This window comes from Oryzias latipes, chromosome 1, assembly GCF_053564925.1.
Source record: "Oryzias latipes strain Hd-rR chromosome 1, Olatipes_Hd-rR_3.1".
Taxonomy (NCBI): Eukaryota; Metazoa; Chordata; class Actinopteri; order Beloniformes; family Adrianichthyidae; genus Oryzias; species Oryzias latipes.
In genome coordinates, this window is record NC_136237.1 from 17,735,388 (window position 1) to 17,757,046 (window position 21,659).

The 21,659-nt window shown below is 39.0% G+C and overlaps 1 protein-coding gene across 2 annotated transcripts; it reads right to left on the reverse strand.

Moving 5' to 3' along the window:
* Window positions 1-903: 903 nt before the first annotated feature.
* LOC101156228 (3',5'-cyclic-AMP phosphodiesterase 4C) lies at window positions 904-17,854 on the reverse strand. 2 transcript variants are annotated; one of them, XM_011477966.4, is made up of 17 exons: window positions 17,658-17,854; window positions 16,016-16,754; window positions 15,070-15,204; window positions 12,438-12,565; window positions 12,170-12,352; window positions 12,052-12,091; window positions 11,734-11,804; window positions 10,982-11,144; window positions 10,768-10,861; window positions 10,511-10,668; window positions 7,577-7,675; window positions 7,305-7,469; window positions 5,660-5,759; window positions 5,426-5,580; window positions 4,496-4,618; window positions 4,219-4,401; window positions 904-2,878 (listed from the first exon to the last, which is right to left on the reverse strand). In XM_011477966.4, the coding sequence occupies exons 2-17, from the start codon at window positions 16,055-16,057 to the stop codon at window positions 1,898-1,900; spliced, it is 2,820 nt and encodes a 939-aa protein (XP_011476268.1). In that variant the 5' UTR covers window positions 16,058-16,754; window positions 17,658-17,854; the 3' UTR covers window positions 904-1,897. The 2 variants fall into 2 exon arrangements, with proteins under 2 accessions (XP_011476268.1, XP_020560229.1); XM_020704570.3 differs by lacking the exon at window positions 17,658-17,854 and adding an exon at window positions 17,468-17,646.
* Between the last annotated feature and the right edge of the window lie 3,805 nt (window positions 17,855-21,659).

A 21,659-nucleotide genomic window follows, 5' to 3' on the forward strand; every position in this document is an offset into this window, starting at 1 on the left:
AAGGTGTTATTTATTAAATACATTAACTTAATATTTACAACCAATAACTGACAGGTGAAAAAATATATAACAGTAAACATTAAAGGATATTATTTTAGAAACTAGTCTGTATTTTGAGGGTTATTTTTGTCATAAATTATACATTTTGTCGTGGAGAATCTGATCTTTTTATTATTTTAACTTTCTCTACAAAGGTCAACTATCAAGGATTTGATAATGAACTGATTTATAGTATCACACATTTGATAAGATCAGAAAACACATTTTGCGTCTTTGGTTTTAACAAGAGTTTGGCACATTTTTTAACATTGTGTGTTCTGTGAGATTATCGACAGTATGTTCATTCACATCAAACATAGTGTCACTCTGGTGCAAACATTATCAAACAAAGGATCTGCATATCCTCTTGTTAGCCATGAAAGTGTTTGTTGGACGTGTGGCAGCTCATACGGATCACGCACATGCCATGCTGCCATCAGTTAGGAAAGGGGATACATCTGAAATATCTTTCCATAAGTGTACAAGAGTCGAAAGGTTTCAGCCTGAAGGATTAAAGGAAATGAAAAAAGGTTTAGAGAACAGCTTGCAGGTTAAAAGTAATCCATCACTACTTTGAATAGCATAAACTACTTCCTTCACTAAAGATAGAACAGTTTCCCTTACAAACTTCCAATGCATCTGCACTCTCTTGTTGTGGCTATCTTCACATATCAGGGAGGAAACTTCCTCAGCAGAAAAAAAGGTTAAACTGAACTCTGCAGGTCTCATTTGGTCTTTTTTTTCTTTTTCTTTTTTTTGTCTGCACCAGAAAAGTTGGACATTTTAAGGAGCTTAAAATGGATTCTTCCACAACATTTTACATAATTCATTATTGATCATGATGGTTTTGAATCTGCGCTCAAAAAAAGAAAAACCTAATAGTGAATTTTATTTTATATTCATTGTGTGACATCAGCAGAATAAAATACATGTTTACTATGTACAAATATGTAACAGGGGTGTTAGATAAAGTGCCAAAAACAACTTTTACAAAATTAAAAATAAACAAATAAAAAGAAAATTAAAAGTGGAAGACCATCACACCCGTTGACCAGGTTCCACATTTTCATTGCTTCATGAAGAGTAGCCCCCTCCTCTGTCCGGAGGCGGAATTGCTCAGTGCTGGTTGTGGGGCAGTTTGGCACGATTCCAGTGACAAAGTCACAAAAGGGATAAACACTTTTGCGTTGCTGCATGACGAGGTCAAGCTGTCCTTTAACGAGTGGAGAGGTCTTGCAATACATATACAACAACAGAGAATGCCTTCCAGAGGTGTTTGTTTTTTTACTCTGCTCAGTTGGCTGAAACCGTGTCTGTTATTTCCTCTTTAATAAGACGTAGACGGAAACTGAGATGACGGGCGATGGTCTACAGGAGGTGGAGAACAGGCACACACTTATTTGCATGTATGTAGTTTAGCACTTCTTTTTTTTTATCCCAGGAGCTACAAAAGGTTGATTAAACCTGATCCCCTGCTCTTTTTTGCCCCAGGTTGTCCCCTATGGCAGTGATTGATGCACAGACACCAGCTGAACCTGACTCCAGTCTCTGCCGTCACCAGCTGGAGCAATCAAGTTGTCCAGAAAGAATTGGAAAGGTTCTCACCTCTGCAGTGCTGTCATGTTTGTCTTAAATATCACTCTTTGATATTTTTTCGCCATCAGAACTAGCCTTTATATAGGAGCATCACATGATCAAGTTGTCAGAGCACATTACTTGGAAAGAAGGGCGTCTCCAGCTCTTCATCCTTTTCTGTAGCCTGACTTCAGCTTATCAAAGCATCACTGGCTCTCTTCGTCTCTTCTCAACTTTTAAAATTATGACATTTTTTTATCAATAAATTCATACATCTTTTAACCTAATCCTCCTCAATCTCCTGGGAAGCTTCTTCAACCTCCTCATTCTCTTCTTTTCCTTGCTCCTCACCTTCATCTTCCATGTTTATCTGCTCTTCCTCTTTTTCCTCTTCTTCTGCATCCTCATTTTCGTTAGCAGTCTCCTGTGTTCCTTCCTCCTCCTCACCCTCCATTTCTGTCCCCACCTCAATAGTTTTCTCCACCCCACCACTCTCCTCTTCTCTCTCTTCCTCACATTTGTCAGCAGTCACTTCTGTTTCCTCTACCACTTCAGTCTCCTTGATTTCCTTTTCTTCTTCCTCTTTGTTTTCTTCTTCTGTTTCCATGTTCATTTCTTCAATGGCGTCTTCTTCCAGCCCATTCTCTGCTACTTTATCAGCCTTTAATGCATCATTTTCCTCTTCCTCATTGACCTCTTCCCCTGTTATTTCTTTCTCCTGAACCTCTTCTTTGTTAGTCTCCTCCTGTTCTTCTCCATTATGTACCTCTTCTTCCTTCTCTGTTTCTTCTACTCCTTCTACTTGCTCATCATTTGTTTCTGCTTCCTCCTTTTCTGCAGTCTCCTCCTCTTTTTCTTCCTGAGCTCCGTTCTGTTCATTGTTGTGGCTCTCCCCATCATTCTCCTCCCTTTTAAAATGGTTCTGCTCCTGCCCGTTCACTCCTGCGTGGCTCTCCTGTATTTCATCTGTGCTGCCATCATTGCATATGGCTTTCCAGTTGTTCCTGCCGCTCCTCCCAGTGTTGCTGCTCAAGTGTTGTACATGGTTGTAGTTGTTATGTTCCAGATCCTCAAGGGTGATTTCAAACTGGAAGCGGTCGTGCTGCAAGTGTCTGTCAGGTGGAGGTGATGGAGACTGGGGCATGGTGGTCAGATACCATTCTCTGTTTTCTTCAAGGGTGTCCAGCAACTCCTGGGCGTCTGGATGCACCAAGTCAGCCCACGTCTCCCAGAGCGGGTGGACAATGTAGTCAATGAAGCCCACCTAAAAAGACAGCATAACATGGGAATTATTCAAATGCAAACATCCATCAATCCATTTTCTAAACCTGCTTTTGTCCTTGTAATTAGTTGCTAAAGCCTATCCAGCAACTGTCAGGGAAAGGCAGGGGTTCGCTCTAGATCAGGGGTCTGCAACGTGGTGCTTTTACCTCTTCACTGTAGCCCTCTGGGTTTGTAAAAAAACAATGGGTTTGTTCATCAGTCCATCGCAAAGCATCCACACAACCACACAGACACACACACATTCACACTTATGAGGCAATTTAGATTCACCAATAAAAGCCTTTGAAGCATCTTTTTGGACTGTGGGAGGAAGGTGGAGTGACCGGAGAAAACCCACACATGTATGAGGAGAACACGCAAACTCCAAACATAATGGAGCGAGGACCAACTCGCTGTGAGTCGAGAGCGTGCTAACCACTAGACGACTATGCGGCCTAAATGTACACACTACTATGTTTGTAGTTTTATTACAAGCACTTCAGCATTTGGGAATTCAACATTCCTTTTTTTGTTGTGAAGTTCAAAATTTGAAGACTTGTCTAAGAGAGTTAAATAGTCACAGGTGTCATTAATATTTTTGGAGTAATCTGTTGCAGAAAATGTGAGACAACTCAGTGAGCAAGTGGCCACCCATCATACTCTTTCAGCTTTTCCCATCAGGGGTCGCCACAGCAAAACAACCTCACTTCCGAGGATGAGCTGCATGGTGAAATGGCAATGTTTTACGCCGGATGCCCTTCCTGACGCAACCCTTTCAATTTATCCAGGCTTGGGACCGGCACAGAAGCAGAGAAGGGAATAAGTGGCCACCCATGAAACTAAATTGTTACTGATCACAAACAAAACTTTAATAATTCTCACGAGAGGCTTTATGTTTACATTTACAAACCACACAGTTTTTTAAATCCAAAAATGTTCAAAATGTTTCGACAGTTATATGTAACTCTTGAAACTGTTGAAATTATAATATAAAATGCGTGCAAAGCTGGTTTAAAGTTATTTCAAGTTCAAAACAAATTCTGAGGAGTTTTTAACCCCCAATGACAACCCAGCTAAAGACAAAACATAACAATAGAGTAAGTCTGTTTTGTTTTGCTTTGTTCTGTCTGTAATTAAAATCTATAATTAGTGCAGTGAACTACAATTGTATCATGACTCAGCAATAATTTATAGGCAAGCCAAACTGAACCCCGACTTTCGACTTTGCTGAAGCTATAATTTCTTTCCCAGCAGCAAGACCTGCTTACACTTGACTCACCAGCAGCTTTAAGGTGCATCCTTAGCCTGGGTATGGTGACCCATAAAGATGTAGAAGATTACCTGACTTTTCTCAACAGATGCTGTGTGTTTGTCACACATGGCACTGATCTCCATCCCTCTTTCTCGCTCTTTGTCCCCTTGTCGAAAGAACTCCTCCATGATCCTCTCTGTCCACTGTCTGTACAATGGTAAAGGCTTGGTGGGGTTGCTCAGGTCTGCACAGTGCACCATGTTTTTTAGAAGCTTGAAAAAAACACAACATTTTCTTAGGCTCGGCTCTTCTTAGAAGAGATGAAAATAGTAACTTCTGAGGACTTGACAAGTCATGGAATATTACCTGTATTCTTTCAGTATAGTGATCCAGCAGCAAAACACCAGAGCTTGTCACCTTCTTGGTCTCCACCATGGTCTTTAGGTCAGCCAGTAGAGTCATGTGTTTGGACATGTCTGTGGCTAATACCTGCAGGCAGGCAGACACACACTTTACCATTCTTTCTTTTTCTTCTAACTCTTTTAGACTCAGTCTCGGGCTAGAATGCGTCTCCACAGTTTGTCTGAAAATCAACAATGACAGGACCGAAAAGGTCAAAAACAAAATCAGCAAGTCTTTTTTTAACAAACAAGACCTCTCACAGAGACTTTGTGTATGGTGACAAGTGACTTTGTACATATATTACGAAATGTATGTGGATTTTGATATAGGGACTTTCTTTGGAAGGAGACTGTTAGCAGTTTTACTGCAAAACAACGGATTTAGGATGGCAAAGTCAGAATGAAACAAAATGAACATTTGTTGTTTTTGAACTGTGATACGTTTTCCTGAAACCTTTGTGCTATCCAATGGGGTCAAGATGGCCATTGACGAGTTCTCCCTACCATGACAAAGGTGGATAAAGTCAGAGAAGATTTCATGTAATCCATGGAAACCAATGAAGATCACAAATGATTGAAGAAAAAAGTTCAGCGCACTGTCTTGTGGGGTCTAGATGACCCAACTCCCAATGTCAAAGTGCCTAGGATAGCACAAGGGTTGAGCACTCTACAACAGTTCAGATTTATCTGGTAATCTGTAACTTCAAATGTTGAGCTAGGTGAAAAGTTGTATTTAAAAGTGGATTCAGTTAGAATTATAGTTCAAATTTAAGAGTAACTACTTTGAAGCATAGTTCTAAACATTGTTCTGCCTTTTGTATTCAGGTCATACATGTTGGTTGTGTGTTGGTAGTGATTCAAACAAAATAAAAATTAGAAACATTAAGGTCCTGACCATTTCAATGACCAGCTTGCGAAGGCTCTGACGCTGGCGCTTGGTGAGGTTCTGGAAAATGTCACAGTTCTCCTGATGCAACAACTTGAAACCCACAGCAAGATGATGGTTCTCCAGAACCGACTCATCGTTGTACATCAAGGCCAGCTCTGAGTCTGAACACAGAGTCAAAGGTGTGAGCACAGGAAATGATAAGGCATGTAACAGACCATACATTCATCTGTGCACACTCACTGGTGTTGATGAGGAACTGGTTGGAGACTCCAGGGTGGTCTACATCGTGGATGGCTGCAGCAAACAGAGCCGCAAGGATCTCAAGATCAGTGAAGGCCGCCTGAAAAGATCAACAGGAGACAACTGGTGAAGAAGTTAAGTGACAAATGTACATCTGTTAGTATTATTGCTTGTATTACTTTAATATACTTGATCTTGAAAGCTTTTAAACTAAAATGTGTTAATATTAATGTTTATAACAAGACACTCTTTTGTGTTTTTCCACCTGATCATTAGACGTCTGTCTGCTTAAAGGTGGGGCGTCAATGAATTTGTTTGTCCAACTCCTCTCGAACTCGCTTGATTGCATTGAGGTCTAGAAAAATGACCAAAGCTACTCCTTACATTTTTCTTTACTACCTAAATCCTTCCTGAAGTGTTTTAAAGGGAGTACAGAACTTTATCATTCTGACAGAGGCCACAGCCAAGAGGGAAAGCTGCCCGAAAAGGGCTGTAAAAGATCAAAGAGGATCACAGAAGAACACTGCCCAAACCATCACACTGCCTCTGTCAGCTTGCCTTCTTTTCACTATTCCTCCTGGGAACTGGTATCCCAGTTAAGATGAACCCAGTCGGCTGTGTCATGTATAAGAGTATTTGAGTTATTAAACCACTTTTTATCTAGCTGTGTTGCTCAAGCAACCATTGGTGTTGCTTTTTGTGGTAATCAGGGATCATAATGGCTTTAGCACACACTGCAAACTGCAATAAGTTATATTATTCATAGATAGAATTGTAGTATTAAGCAGACGGAGATGCACTACATTATCTCATGGAAGGAGACACAGACCAAATTTCAGTGAAAACATGCATCATAGAATTTTTACAGGGATGAAACTGGAGTCAGTTCACTACTGTCCCTGCCTAAACCATTTTAGACGGATACTGACCAACGCAGACTAAGAACAGCCCACAAGAACTGAGTAAACAAGACCTCCAGTCTGTGCTTCACTGAAAAGTGTGTAGTTTAATGATATCAATCCATCCATCCATGTTCTTCCACTCATCCAGGACCAGGTTGCAGATGATAATCGAGACAATTATGGCTTTTTTGCTAAATTGTTTGACATGTTTTAAAGACATAAATCCATTTTTTAGGTTTTGCTTCATGCAATTTGTCTGGGATGAGACACTGGACTGGAGACGATTAATTACAATGAACTTATAGCATTTTTATGAAGCTTTTTGTGTATTTGAGACCCAATTTTTGTCCGTTTTACCAGAAAGTATGTTAGAAAGCAACATTTAGCAAAAACAAATCACTTTTCATTTTACTATTTGGTTACTTTAAACATTTGTGAAACTTGATCAGATCTTGTGATTTAAATAAGATACAAAATAATAAATTTAACTGGACCTGGTGACCACAATATGTAATCAGGAAAATCTTTTTTAAGTAAATTAAATGTCTACTTGGATATATTTTTTAAAAAATGTAATGAAAACAGGTTTACGTTTCTTGAATACATGTTGTAGCTTTAAGGCTTCCAACCTAAGAAAAGGAGACATCAGGCATCTTCTAATCAAATGTGCTTTGAGTGGAAGTCACAGAGCTGACCATATGGCCTGCATCATTATCTGTCTGTGAGTGTGTATGTGAACATACATTCAGAGCAGGTGTGGAGAGGAGAACATGTGTTGATTGGGTGACATCTGCAGCATGGAGACTGTTGTGGTACGCTACGTTTCCATGGTAATGGTCCTCCAGGGTCATGACATACGTGACAAAAGTGTCGACTGGGATACGAAACGTCTTCAACAACTCACGCTCCTGAGGAGGGAAGAGAACAGGCTGAGCTTCCGAAATGAGAGAACATCACGTACACAAGATCAACATGTTCAGATGAGAGGGGTCCTACACGTTCAGCCCGGTTTTACCTGGAAGATGGCGTACATAATGCAACTGAGAGGTCTGTTGTTGGAATACTCTGCTACTTTGAATACGTTAAAGCTCCACTTGTCCAGATCCTCCAGCTCCTAGTTAAACAGCAGAAATGTACAGCATAAAACTTTTAGGTAAGATAGTGAAAAGATGTCAACCTAGGCCTGCAGACAAATCCCAAATTTATCGTTATCAAGCTGTGCAATATGCACATCGCAAAATATGGCGAAAATTTGCAAAAAATGGTTACCTTAAATGTGCTAAAACAATCTTATGGTAACTTAAATTGTTTAACGAATCGAATAAATCCTTTTATGCATTTGACCAATTAGATCGACGCCTTCACATTGTTGACCTATCGGATGGAGCCCTTTTATGTTAGATGCTTGCCTCCCATGTAGACAAGGGTCATTTTGAGCATAATTTAAGTTATGTGGACTCTTATTTACATTAAAGTGTTGCATTGAAATAGAAATTATGTGTTTTGTTGTTTTATATCTTCATCGCAATATTTATCACTAAAATCACAAATCGCGAGTTTTCCTCATATCGTGCAGCCCTATGTCAACTCAAAAGTTACAAAAGTGCTTATCAATATCATACAAGCTAAAAGGGTCTTAAGTACCAAATAATTGATATGCTAAGTAACAATGACAGTTTTAAAATCACTAAGTCAAAAACGGAGAACCAGTAAAACAAGTTTTCTATATTTCAGAAAAGGAGCGGATAATTTCATTGTTGTGTGTTTGTCTGTGTGTGGGTCTGCATTTACTTCAGTTTTCTGTCTATCCATTAACAATTATTGACTGTCCAAAGCAATTTTCAAAAATTAATCCTACCAAACCAATCAATGCTGTACCACTGACTGTGTATGAGAACTGAGTGTGACGTCACCCATATCAAATTAAGTCAATTCAGTCTGCATTTTTTTCACGCAGCTGCAATGTTGGAGCCAGATGATGTCTTTAAGTAGCCATTGGGTTAGAATTGGTCTGAGCCTACATTTTTTTTGCAACCACTCTCACCAATCAGGTCAGCATTACTAATCAGCTAGTTGGACATTCACACCCCTACCTAATTGAAAGTTGGCTTGGGTGAGCTTGTTAGGCAAACGTTCTAAATGTTCGATGTGGGGCCAGCAGCCTTTATTGAGGCATCTGATTGGTCAGTTTAAACCTTGTGCTATCCTAGGCACTTTGACATTGGGAGTGAGGTCATCTAGACCCACTAGACAGTGCGCTGAACTTTTTTCTTCAATGATTTGTGATCTTCATTGGTTTCCATGGATTACATGAAATCCTCTCCACCTTTATCCACCTTTGTCATGGTAGGGAGAACATGTCAGTGGTCATCTTGACCCAATAGGAAAGCACAAGGGTTAAAATTGGATTTAGCTTACACCAAAAACATTTATGATAAAATATTGGCAAAAACAAAGGTAGCAAAGCAAGAAGGTACAGTAGCAAAGTTATTCTGTTTGTTTCTACAAACAGAATAACTGAGTAACAGCTGTTTATTTCTCAATAGGGATTTTGGCTTCTAGGTGCCAGTGGGGACTTCCTGTTTGAAACACAAAGGGGGAGGGGGGCTCTCAGTCCAGTTCTAATGTATAGTAAATGACCAGGACACACATCCATAGCTAATTACCCTGCTTTTCCTGCCCCAGATCGCGGTCCAGTTTAGGGCATCACGTGCTGACCCCTGCCTGCGGTGCATACATTTGTTTTGGAATGGTTGAATGACTTTTAAGTACTGTGAGCCTTAATGAAGGTACCTTCATTGTCAACATATACAATACATCATATTTTAATACAGAGAGATTGGCAGAACTGAATATTCTACACCACAACTGAGAACACCATCCACGGTGTATTATATACACAAAAAAGTTTGAAATTATGCTTTGATGTGACCTAAGATGTTGACCTAAAACTCAGTTTTACTTCATGAAGATGTAGCCACACTATCCAGGATTAAAGTTTAAAGTTTTACGACCAATACTTTTATACTTAGGTCATTTAAAATAGGTGGTTTATCTTACTGAACCATTTGCCCAAACTTACAAACTCTTGTCATTCTCGACAATCACTTTTTTTTTTGCATCATCCCAAAAATTGTTGCACTATTAAACAAAACTTTTTCCTTGTGCAGATGATTGTCAACTCTTGGTTTTAGTGCAATGTAATTCTAACAGCGTGAACAAATCAACTTCTGAAGGTTGTCTTAAATGATGAACACATTTGACATTCCTCTTTCAGAGAAGTCAACTGAACACCTTTCATCTAAACTTACTCATCCAGGTCTGTACCCCTCCTGCTCACTGCATTCTACCGATAAAAAGGAGTGGGTGGTCCCTGCGGTGCTCAGCAAAAGATCACCGTTCTGTGACCTCACATTGGTGGAATGACCCGCCCAACTCATAGTAAGTACCTACCTGACTTGCAACCTCACTGACCTTGACTGGTGTGACATAAAATTAAAATAATTAAATAGTTTTTCATATGTTAATGACGACAATAAGTTGGTGAACCACTGGGTCATTAAGCAGCCAAAAACTCAAGTCATGGCAAAAAAAATGAAAATGCAAAATTTATTTCTGAGAGATAAATCAGCTTCCACTTTGAATACTGATAGTATGTGATTCTGTGAGGCTGTCCTGCATTTTAAGCAATCATGAGAAGGGTCACTAAAGCCACTCAGCAAATTTTAGCCTGTTTGGGTATTATCACTGGTTAAAGTCTCTAAAAAAGACTTTTTCTATACAAGTAAAACAATATTTCAAGATGAAAAAAACAACAATAATTGGGATAAAAATGTGTTTCTATGGAGGTTATCCAAAAAGATGAAAGCTTGACTGACTAGTTTGAGTGAGATTTTCCCCCTCAGTTAGAATCACACAGAGTCAGGGTGACCCAGACACAAAATAGCACCTTTGCAAGCTCGTCCTCGTGGTCTGTGTTGACGCCAAAGCGAGGCATTGAAGCGCTGGAGAGGCTGGAGCTGTGAGACAGTTTCCTTACTCCACTGATGTGACTCATAGATTTTTCTTTGAGGGTTGGAGAAGGGATTTCCACCTCGTTCTGCTTGTCTACAGATGGAGGAACAAACACGCAGGTGTTGCAGCTTTATTTTTTATCAAAGGTCGTACGTGTGATGTTGACAGGAATCGATTTGTATTTTCACTCACCCATAAAGGTGCTGGAGATGTACTCAGACACCTGGTTCCCCGAGCGGCTCATCTCAGACAGATGAGACAGTTCTCTGTTCAGCATCCTCTTAAACTGTGAGGAAAAATCCAGCAAAGTTGCGGTATTGTAACTGAGAATTGGTTTTTTGAAATCAGATCAAGAATGATGATTATAATCAGTTATCTGTTTGCTGAATGAAACCTTCTTTAATACCTTGGTGGAGGCCATTTCACTGACTGAGCGATGAGTCTGAATGGTTTCCAGCTGGTCCAAGCACCAGTCCAGCTCTTCCAGAGTGTCCAGTGCCAGCTGATGGTACTGCTGGTCTGACAGTGTTGGCCTGGGACTGACGCACATTCCACCAAGTGGAGATCTCCTGAAAACGAAATAGTTAGTCATTTAAGACAAAAGATTTGGGCCAAATTTCAAATTAAATCTGGAAAAAGAAAGATTTACGCTTGTTGTTTCTAAATCGGGTGCTGCTTGAGGAGCTGTTATTTTAGTTTTTGTTTTAGCTTTTTACATAGTTATTTGCTGCTAAAACTTATTTAGTCAAAAAGATGTTTTACATATAAAAGACATAGAAGTAAAATAAATTCTTTATATTTAAAAAGAAGCTCAAAAATGACGGCACAAAAAGTTCATTTTTTTTATTTCCATGCTAAACATCTAAACTTCATAATTTTTAAGTGAGCCTTTATCCATGTACTGTGTGACAAAATTTAAGGGGAAGAATAATGAATGGACTAATTATGCTGGAAGTCTGGCCTAGGTGCATTAATGGTCAGTTTTCCACTAATGTCAGTGTTGACACAAATGTGTCTTCAGTTGTTGTTGAGCAGAAGCAACATTCGTCAAATGCCAATGCACTTTGGCAGAATTTGTTTTGCATTATTCATTAACATACTGTTGAGTTAATGAGATTTGAATTCTGTGACATTCAATAACAATTGGTTGCCACTGACTTGATCGTTGGTGTGGTGACGTTGGCGAGAATGGTGAAGTTGCTCCGTACTGATCGCAGACTGGCCAGTACCTACATGTCCACGTGATAAACAAATGAAAATGCTTAACAGGAAACTAGACAAAGGTGTCTAGCCAGCCAAGAAGTGAATGAACTCAAGTCATTTCATTAAGTGTCCTATTGAAAAAGAACAGTTACACAACGTTTAAATGTTACAGTGGTGAAAGCAAGGCAGTGAATATATAACTGCTTCAGAGAAATAAAAGCAACATAAAACATATACTGTATGAATAAGATAAAGTGAATTATTGTCTCTCACTTGAGCAAAAGGTGTGACAATGAAGTCCTCTGCTGTGTGCCTAATGACAGAAGATCAGAGTTGCAAAAATGAGAGCAGGTTTCTGTAAATAATATGTGCAGCTCTATCTGAGTCTTACCCTTCACTGGCAAGGGAAGAATTACGAGAGACTGTCTTTGGTGACATGTCATAGTCTGAGTCAGATCGGTACAGGAACGACTCTCTTCTCTGACCCTGAGTGAAGGAGGAGTGCAACGTGAGGCTTGGGCTTTGGGAACCCAGAGGGGTGTGACCTGAGGAGACGCCATTTTCTGCTTCGTAACTAAAAGAAGGGGAGAAAAAAATCTCTTGTAAGGCAACAACTGCAAAGTCAGTGGTTTGAGAAGAATAAATAAGTGTGTGCAGACCTGTCAGCATCTGCTTGTGTGATGGAGATGCGTGGTGGAATTCGTAGGGGGAGAGTTGTGGGACGGGATGTATTGCTCAGGACGTCTGGAGAACGAGTTCGATCTCGTGGGCGGAGCCAGCAGGGTACCTGAAGAAACAAGATACATTTTAACATAAAAAAAAGCTGACGCTTTTCTACCTTTATACGTACTTGATTACATCCGTTCACTTTTATTTTAGGGAAAAACTGGAAACTAATTAAAAAATAATTAATAATACATTTTATTTTAAAAAGCGCCTTTCAGAACACCCAAGGACACTGTACAGATTCAAAAGAAAACACAATAAAATGACAACATATTGAAAACAATATTCACTACTCAAAAATTCTGTTAAATTGACTATTTTTTTCAGAAAAAGCTCACTCCTGTCTTTTTAAATGTACAAATGTCTGTTGTATCACAATTTCAACGCATGCAAAATATCTAGAAAAAGAAAGAAGAAAAAAAGTACCGACCAAAAGTTTGGACACACCTTCTCATTTAAAGAGTTTTCTTTATTTTCATGACTATGAAAATTATAGATTCATACTGAAGGCATCAAAACTATGAATTAACACATGTGGAATTATATACAACAAAAAAGTGTGAAACAACTGAAAATATGTCATAAAGGTTCTTCAAAGTAGCCACATTTTGCTTTGATTACTGCTTTGCACACTCTTGGCATTCTTTTGATGTATTTTGATGTGAATGAGAAAACTAGAACTGGGATTTTTTTCTCATCATCATTCAAGTAATTCCTTGAGCATCAAAGGGCCTTTAGAATTTTAGCCCATGTGATGGTATTGTAACAAAAAATAAAACATCAGAAAAGTGTTCTTTGGTCCACTTGGTCAGTGTAATATTCCACTTCATTTTTGTTTTTTTTTGGTTTTGTTTTTTAGAAAAATGGGTCTGGTGTTCTTGTAGGTCGAAAATTTTAAAACCTTAATGGAAATGACCTAATTTCACCTAATATTTCCTTTAAAAAAAAAGAATGGGAGGGTGTGCTGAACAGATAAAACCATGTTTTAGATCAGAGGTGGGCACTGAGGGCCGCAGTCCTGCATGTTTTCCAGCATACCCTGCTCTGGCATGTTCTGATTGGCTGGACACACCTGAACCAGGTAATCAGCCATGAGTAGGGCAAGATTATTGGCTGGACACACCTGAACCAGGTAATCAGCCATGAGTAGGGCAAGAGTATCTGGAAATCATGCAGACACACCGGCCCTCGAGGCCTGGAATTGCCCACCCCTGTTTTAGATCATGTTTTTTACTCATTTAAATAAGAAAAATTACTTATTACTATTACAAACTTTTTCACCAGGTCACACATAGTTTGAAGCAAGACAAAAACTATGATTAAGCAAAAGGAGGTATATAAAAAGCTCTCGAAAGTCATAAATACCTCCTATTGCTTAATCATGTGAGGTTCACGAGAACAATTTTAATTTATTTGAAGTGGTCGAAAGAAGGAAAAATGAAATTGTCGAAGAAATAGACAGATACCTTTTATTGGGAAACACTGATTGTTTTGACTGCTGTTGTTTTCATGATGGGTGTTCTAATTTTTCGACCCACAAGATGTTTTTTTACAAATCATTCTTTATTCTTGTTTCTTGGAATGGTTGACCACATATTATTTGAAGACATATGTTGCTTACCATCTAGTTTTATGAAAAAGAAAGAAAAAAAAATATATATATATATATATATATATATATATATATATATATATATATATATATATATATATATATATATATATATATATATATATATATATATATATATATGACACATCAGATGTTTTACATGAAAGCTCCACTATCAACAGTAGTAATTATAATTCAGGAACAATTTTATTTTGAATTAAGTTGTTTCCATAATTACGCTAAAGGGTAACTTTATCCATTTTTTCATTTAGATAAGGTTGCCTTTGATGCAACTAAAATAGGTATATGTTGGCAAATTCAATTAATTTTGTGCAACCTAAGTAAAATTAAGTAAATTAAGTCGAGAATAATGCTAAAACTAAGAACTGGCAGATTTTAGATGTTATATTCTAACCTAAACCTATTGTAAATTGTGAGTACATAATGAAGGAAAATGTTTGTGAAGAAAAGCATTTTTGAGTGCATCAAAATGAAAATGTACCGGTAAATTTCCTCCTCTTATTAATGCTAAATGTTATCATTAAATTTTTTTGTTGAAGAAATTATTACTATTATTACCTCCTACTATTACTGTCTTTTTATCCTCCTACTATTACTGTCTTTTTATCTATTTTTAAGTCGTTTATTTATTATTTTATATGCTGCTTGCACTGTGGGGTGAGAGGAAAGCAATTTCATCTGTGCTGTATGTCTTATGGATGCAGCATACTTGACAATGAAGCTGACTTTGACTTTGAAAAAAAAAAAAAATCATCGAATAACTTGCTCAGAGCATGCCTAACTTGGCCTTTCAGATCACCATGAATGCTGTATGTCTAAGTGACAGGTTTCAAACATCTGAAAGAAAACCCTTTCTTTTGCAGAGGCCCACAGCTTCCCTTTATGCCCTGAAACCCTGAGTAGAAAAAGATGCTAGTGTTGTATTCCAGTACCTGAAGACTAGGAGAGAGTCTCCTGCTTCTCCCTCTGCGCAGCTCAGCCCCCAGCGTGGCCCCCGACGTGTAAGATCGGCTGTAGCGTGATGACTCCGCCTTCTCCACAGTATCTGTTACATTTATGTCATTGTCCTGCACAACAGTAGAAAAGAATACACATCGAAAAAGATCATTGAAATAAATATTGTTAAAACACTGTTAATTATATAATATAATATTATAGAATAAACAATAGGATTAAGTAATAAGAGTATTTGTCATCACAACAGCTACTGTATGATGGCACATTTATTCTGAGATGTCCTGATGTATTCTAGTGCCTAAAAGTGAAGAAACTCCCACAGAAAACGGGTGACTAAATAATGAATGTGTGTTTGTGTGCATGTGGGACTGTGCATGTGTCAGGCTACGTGTTAGTGTCTCCGAGTATGGGCCTCTACAGGCTGAGCTTATGGAGGCGGATCTGCACTGCAGCACCGTAGCAACAAAACACTGGGGGGAATGGTAGCAGTTGCTAAGCAACAGCGCCGTGTTGCTTCCTCGCTGCGTTTGATGTTGTCCAGACCTAGATGTGGACAGATGCTCACATTCACACGCATGTCCAAGAGCGTATGGGCAGCTGCTTAGCACAATCATTGCAGGAATATTAGGTACCATGTGGTTTTAACACCCTTTCCGCTCATTTACGCATGGTGCATGTTTGGGAACTCGCTTACAGAATAGTGTTACAGAGGGAATCAGGCTGTGGGAATGTGGGCTGGAGGATGTAAAATGTCCATTTGAACAAAAGCTCTATCAATTAAGAACAACTAGAGCTTGGGTGTTTTGTATTGTACATGAATACACACACAGTCCAGCCAAAAAATTAGCCCGAGCATGCAGTCTCACAGCCCCCACTATAAAGACGGTTAATTTTTCCTTACTGTTGATCTCTCTGTCTCACCTCTTCTCCTGTCACCGACAGCACGCTGCGGCTCTTCTTCATACTGATTGGCTCGTTCTGGGCCTCAGGGCGGAGCGTTCCAGAACCCAGGCAGCAGAGCAGGTGGAGAGCCAGGACCGGAGAGGTCAATGGTCACAGCAAGCTCAAACTGGGGTCAGACCAGGTCACAGGGGGCCCCCATCGGTGCTGAGTCAGCTACAGCTCCTCCGCTCAATTTCCAAACCTCAATCTTGAAATGAGTCAACCAGGTATCATTTGCGGTGAAAGTAAAAGAGGGCATTTACGCATCCTCTTGTAGCTCCAGGTTTGGGTTGCGGCTGTTGATGTTTTATTTTCTAAAAGCCAAAGGTTAAGGAAGTACACGTTTAAAAGAAAAGATCAAGTGGTGCTGTTGTTCTTTGGCAGCAGCTTGTGGGTAGCCCCTCTCAGAGTTCACGACGAAAGGGCATCTTTCCTGGAACTCCAAAATATTTATCCATCCATCTGAGAGAACTGTTTGCATAAGAATTTTCCAGTATTCCACAAAATGGAAAAATCCCAAGACTTGTGAGTTCAAATTGATTTCCTTAAATCCTTCCTTCTTGTTTCCTTTCTCAGGTAGGTGTTCCACAATCTGGTTGGTCACTTGGATCCAAATGCTGTTTAATAAGTCTTTGTTCATGTGGCTGCCTCATCTGGGAATCCTCAGTATTTAAAGACCCAATTCAGTTTGACTGTATTCATCCTGGTTTGCATTTTCCTAAAAAAAGAAAAAAGAAAATGTTAGAAAAAAGCTGTTTTCCAATTTTTTTTCTTCCTTTTTTGTGTCACAATTGAATGATATGCGATCATACAGTGAAATGTAAAAAAAAGATAAAAATCCCTTTTTTACCTCAGAAAGGAATGGCAACTCAGAAAAAAGGGGAAATGTTCATGAAGAAAATATTTACATTTTAGTTTCTTGACTAAATTCACAATGTATGAGTTCATCTCATCAATTAGTAAAAACGTGGCAGCTCAAACAAAATGTTTTGGTCTGCTGTGGCCTTGAAGGAGCCGTACTTTCAGCGTGGCCAATCCTGAGCAGATACTGCACCACCAAAGCTCCCTGATGTTATATAATTACTCTGAGCAGTCTCAGTTGACCTAATTCCATTGGTCGGTAAAGATTCAGCATATCAGAGGGTTTCCGACTGAGCTGGTATAGACGGGTAGCCATGGTGGTGACTCTCACCAGGGTCACAGATAAACAGACCTCTAGTGAGAGTACATGCTCAGCACAAAAACCAGATCTGCATGGTGAAATAATGAAAATAAATCAAACAGATGGTGACACAGTGACATATATACACAGACATCGAATAAATTTAAGCCATACGCACAACTGGCTGCCACCAGTCCCATCTTCATAACAGAAAGAGTAGCTTAAAAAAAACAAGCATCAATTCATCAGCATGCAGCTCAGCTACCAACCTGCTGGTCTGTTGCAAAACCCACAAATGTAAATGTATGGAAAGAAAGAAGCACGCAAGCATGCATACATGAGAACTGCTTTCCTGTCATGCAGTGTGTGACTGGCAGGAGATTCATGTCAGAAACACACATAAACAAACACACCCACTGCCAAATGCCAGAATGAAAAAGAAAAAAAACACACACTCACCTTGATCGTCTGAAGATCAACGGTAAGATGGGCTGGGCTTCACCTTCTGTCTGTCCCGCTCCCTCCGTCTGTCTGCAGACATTAAAGTGCATCACCAAAGCGCGAAGAAAAAAACACTTGCGGCTCTCATGAATACCCGTGGCTTCACCAGCATCCCTCCCTCCCTGTCTTTCCTCCTCTGCTCCCCCTGCCACAGTGGTCTCCCCCAGCCTCCCCCACCCACCACCTCTGCCACAGCCTCCGTGGAGTATCCCATCTCCCCTCCCTCCTTCCTCACAGCATTGCCATTAATCCCATACAACAGTGTGTACTCCTCCTCTTTTCCGTTGGTACCCATGTTATTTGTTTAAGGCAGCGGCATTTTCCTTTCAAGAGGAGCTACACATGCATCAAGTCGCAGTAGTCACATGTCTTTAAAACACTATAGGCGCTCCATACCAACATACACAAGCATTCTATTCACCTAAAAAAAGGAAATGCTTCTCTTTTCATTCAAATCCGTGTATTATTATCCATGTTAAATGTTTTCTTAAATTATGACGCCTTCAAAAACCACGAAGAATAAACTGAAATTTGTACTTTTTTGCATTTGGTCACTGTCTCAAATTTTAAAAATGTTTTTTTAGGATTTAACTTTATAAATAATGAGAGTGCCATAACATTAAATAAACGAATAGATAAATGATTGAATGAAGAAAATACTGTTTTAGAGTCACAGGTTAACTGTTGGCACACAGAATTTTAGTCTTACAGACTAATAATAACATGGACTCTTTTGAGAACTGCAAACATTTTAGAAAGGCCACGATATCTTCCTGTCGTTTGACATTTAGAAAAATGCAGGTCCTCCCCAAGCTGGGAGGCAGGTTGTCTTTTCTGTAGCTCATGTTTAGATATCAGACCTGTTTTGAACATTTCCAATTTACATAATTGTCCACATGAAGAAGGTTTCTTTTGAGAAAAACAAACTTTACTAGCTAAAAAACAGTCATGGTTGTAAAAACAGAAGTTGCCACTATTTAGTTACGCAAATTTAAAAAAAGAAACATGAGGGAAAATTTTGGACAAAGACATACAGCAATATCCAAGTGTAAAAAAAAACATTAGAATGGTAGAAATGACAAGGAATTGGAAGAACAAATATCTGATATCTACGAAAAGCGAGATAATGTTTTAAGTCTGTGTCTTTGTGCATATTCTTCCATGAAAAACACTACAAATCCCATTTTGCACAATGACAGTTGTCCTACCAATGAGATCAAATCTATTATGGCTTTCAGTGGTGGCAGAAAGAGCACAATGAATTGCAAACTAGACATTTTTGTACAGGCAAATAAAGTAGCAGAAGATGAAATCATGAAAGCAGACTCCGACAGGCCATAATTTATATCCAGTGGGGAAAAAGTAACCATACAATTTTCTGATAAGAAGTAAAAAATAACAAAAACTATAAAAAGATGTTGTCTAGAAATGTATCATGTAACTTTGTTTGAAAAAATAAATAAATAAATAAATGAACCCTGCTTTGTGTGAAATGAAATTGTTTATTCAAATTGATGATGGACCAGCATTGTGGAAGCCCACATAGCTAAACTGATAGATTTATGCATCAGGAAGGGCATCCAACATAAAATCAGGAAAGCTGTTTCACTGTGGCGACCCCTAATGGGAAAAGCTGAACGGTGAACAACAGCATACTGTATTAAACCAGACATTCAAAAGCGCTGAGAGATTTATTTTACGTGCTCAAGTTTAAATGTGATTTGTGTGTGAGCAAAAAGGAATGTAGTGTTTATTTTTAACCACTGTGTGCGCACCTCCATACACCTCATCATTTAGTAAGAATGACTGTCATTAGTTCGTGTGAGCTTTTTTTCTTGTTTAACTGTTTATTTATAATAAATATCCCAAAGAAAGGCTAAAAAAACTTTTTTCTTCCAAAAACTTTTTTTCTTCTTTGCATTGAACTGAATTTAACCAGCAGCTCGGTTGGTAAGGTAGAAGGGTGCCGCGCAGAAATCAAGGGTTTGATTCCCGGAGGGGAATAAACAGTGGTACTGGGGGCAGTTACCATATAACGAGCAATTAACATCACCCAGTGGATGCCCCTGGGCAAGACCCTTAACGCTACTGCCTACCAGTATGAATGGGCATGAATGATCCAGGTGATGATCACAGGGACCGTAGGCGCGAACTGGCAGCCACACCTCTACCATCACCAAGTATGAATGAAGAGTGAATGAATAATGGACACAATGGAAACGCTTTGGGTGTCTGGAAAAGCATAGATAAATCCAATCCATTATTATTAATCACTGATGAAGCTGCATAGCTCAACCGAACCCTGATTTCAGGTTGGTGCCCCTGGCAACTTTATTTTTGGTAAAGGATAATTTTATTTTCATAGTTATAATTTGCTTATGAATGATTAAATTTGCCATTCTAAAGCATAATATAAACAGTATGAGTGAAAGTGAGTTTTTTGGAACAAATTGAGTTACCAGTGATTCTGGTTCAATCACCACTGCTTATATAATTAAGCTTCTAAGATGTTTTCTCCTAAACTATAATTTAATTGTGATTTTGAGGTCCTTTTCACTATTTCTAAGGCCCTTATATGTATTGACTCCCTAATGAGATTCTCTTCATATCCCTGAAAATCTTTCTTATAAGTTTTTTCTATCAGGTCAAACCTGTTTTCAACACTAGAATGTAACCAGTAAATGATGCACCTCTCATTTCTAACAGTGTTGATTATTCAGTCTATTGCAAACATAATAAGGTAAGGGTATATCAGTAAAGTGTAAGAATGGCCACTTTGGTGTTAATTGGAACTTCTGACAACTAAAGAACTGAATTTCATGTTGTCATTTAATTGCCAGTCTGTTGATAAGATAAAGCAGTTACTGGTTTCATTTGTTGTCATAGTTTATTTTTCTTTTACATGCAAGTTGTTTTAATCGGAATTGTAAAGGAACAACAGTAGAAAAAATAATTACGGAAGATCCATCTCGTTTAAAAGAATTCGCATTTCTTGTTCAAGATAATTATTAGTGTAAGCAAAAAGTCATTATTTTGTGCAATCTTTGTTCAGCACTAATATTGAGTTACACAATTAGATTAAAAAAATAATTTGATGGATGGATGGATGGATGGATGGATGGATGGATGGATGGATGGATGGATGGATGGATGGATGGATGGATGGATGGACATATCTGAGCCAGGTTACTGGCAGCAAGCAGTGCAGTGAGGGCTGGAAAACAGACAGGGTGTGGATCATATGGATAGCAATGTTGGACAGCCCTGATGTGGAGCTTTGGACTGTCATAGACTGACAATTTGCAAAGGGTATAAATAATTCTGAAAATGCCTCTTTTTTGTTTAAATGTAAATAGAAGCTGCAGAAGGTGTCACATAATCTTGTTATGCTTTGGGCAGCATCTTTGTCATTTCCTGTCAAAAAAAACCTGATAGTTGTGTGGATGATAGTTAATGTTATTCCTTGCAGAAATGAACTTACTTTCCAGCTTCACCTCCACCACAGTCTCATGTGAGCTCCCCTCCCAGAACGGAACCGGCCCTGTTTATCAGCCTGTCCAGTCTCCTGCAGTTCTTCTATTTTAGGCTGCTGCCCCAACAGACTGCAGCAAATATGAAGATGCATGCCACCCCAGGCAAGTAAAACATGTGGAGCATGCTGCTGCAGACATCAAAATACCTCCTCAGGAAGAACAGGCAGCCCTGCCCTTTCCTGCAGACAGTAGAGGATGCTCTGAACCTTTTTTCTTCAATGATTTGTGATCTTCACTGGTGTCCATGGATTACATGAAATCTTTCCACCTTTATCCACCTTTGTCATAGTAGGAATAACCCGTCAATGTAAGGGTGGGGTCATCTAAGATATCACAAGGGTTAAAGTCACAGTCTGGTTAGCTGTTATGCACCTAGGTGTGTGGGGAGCGGTGAGCAGCAGACACAGCTGAATTCAGGAACCAACTC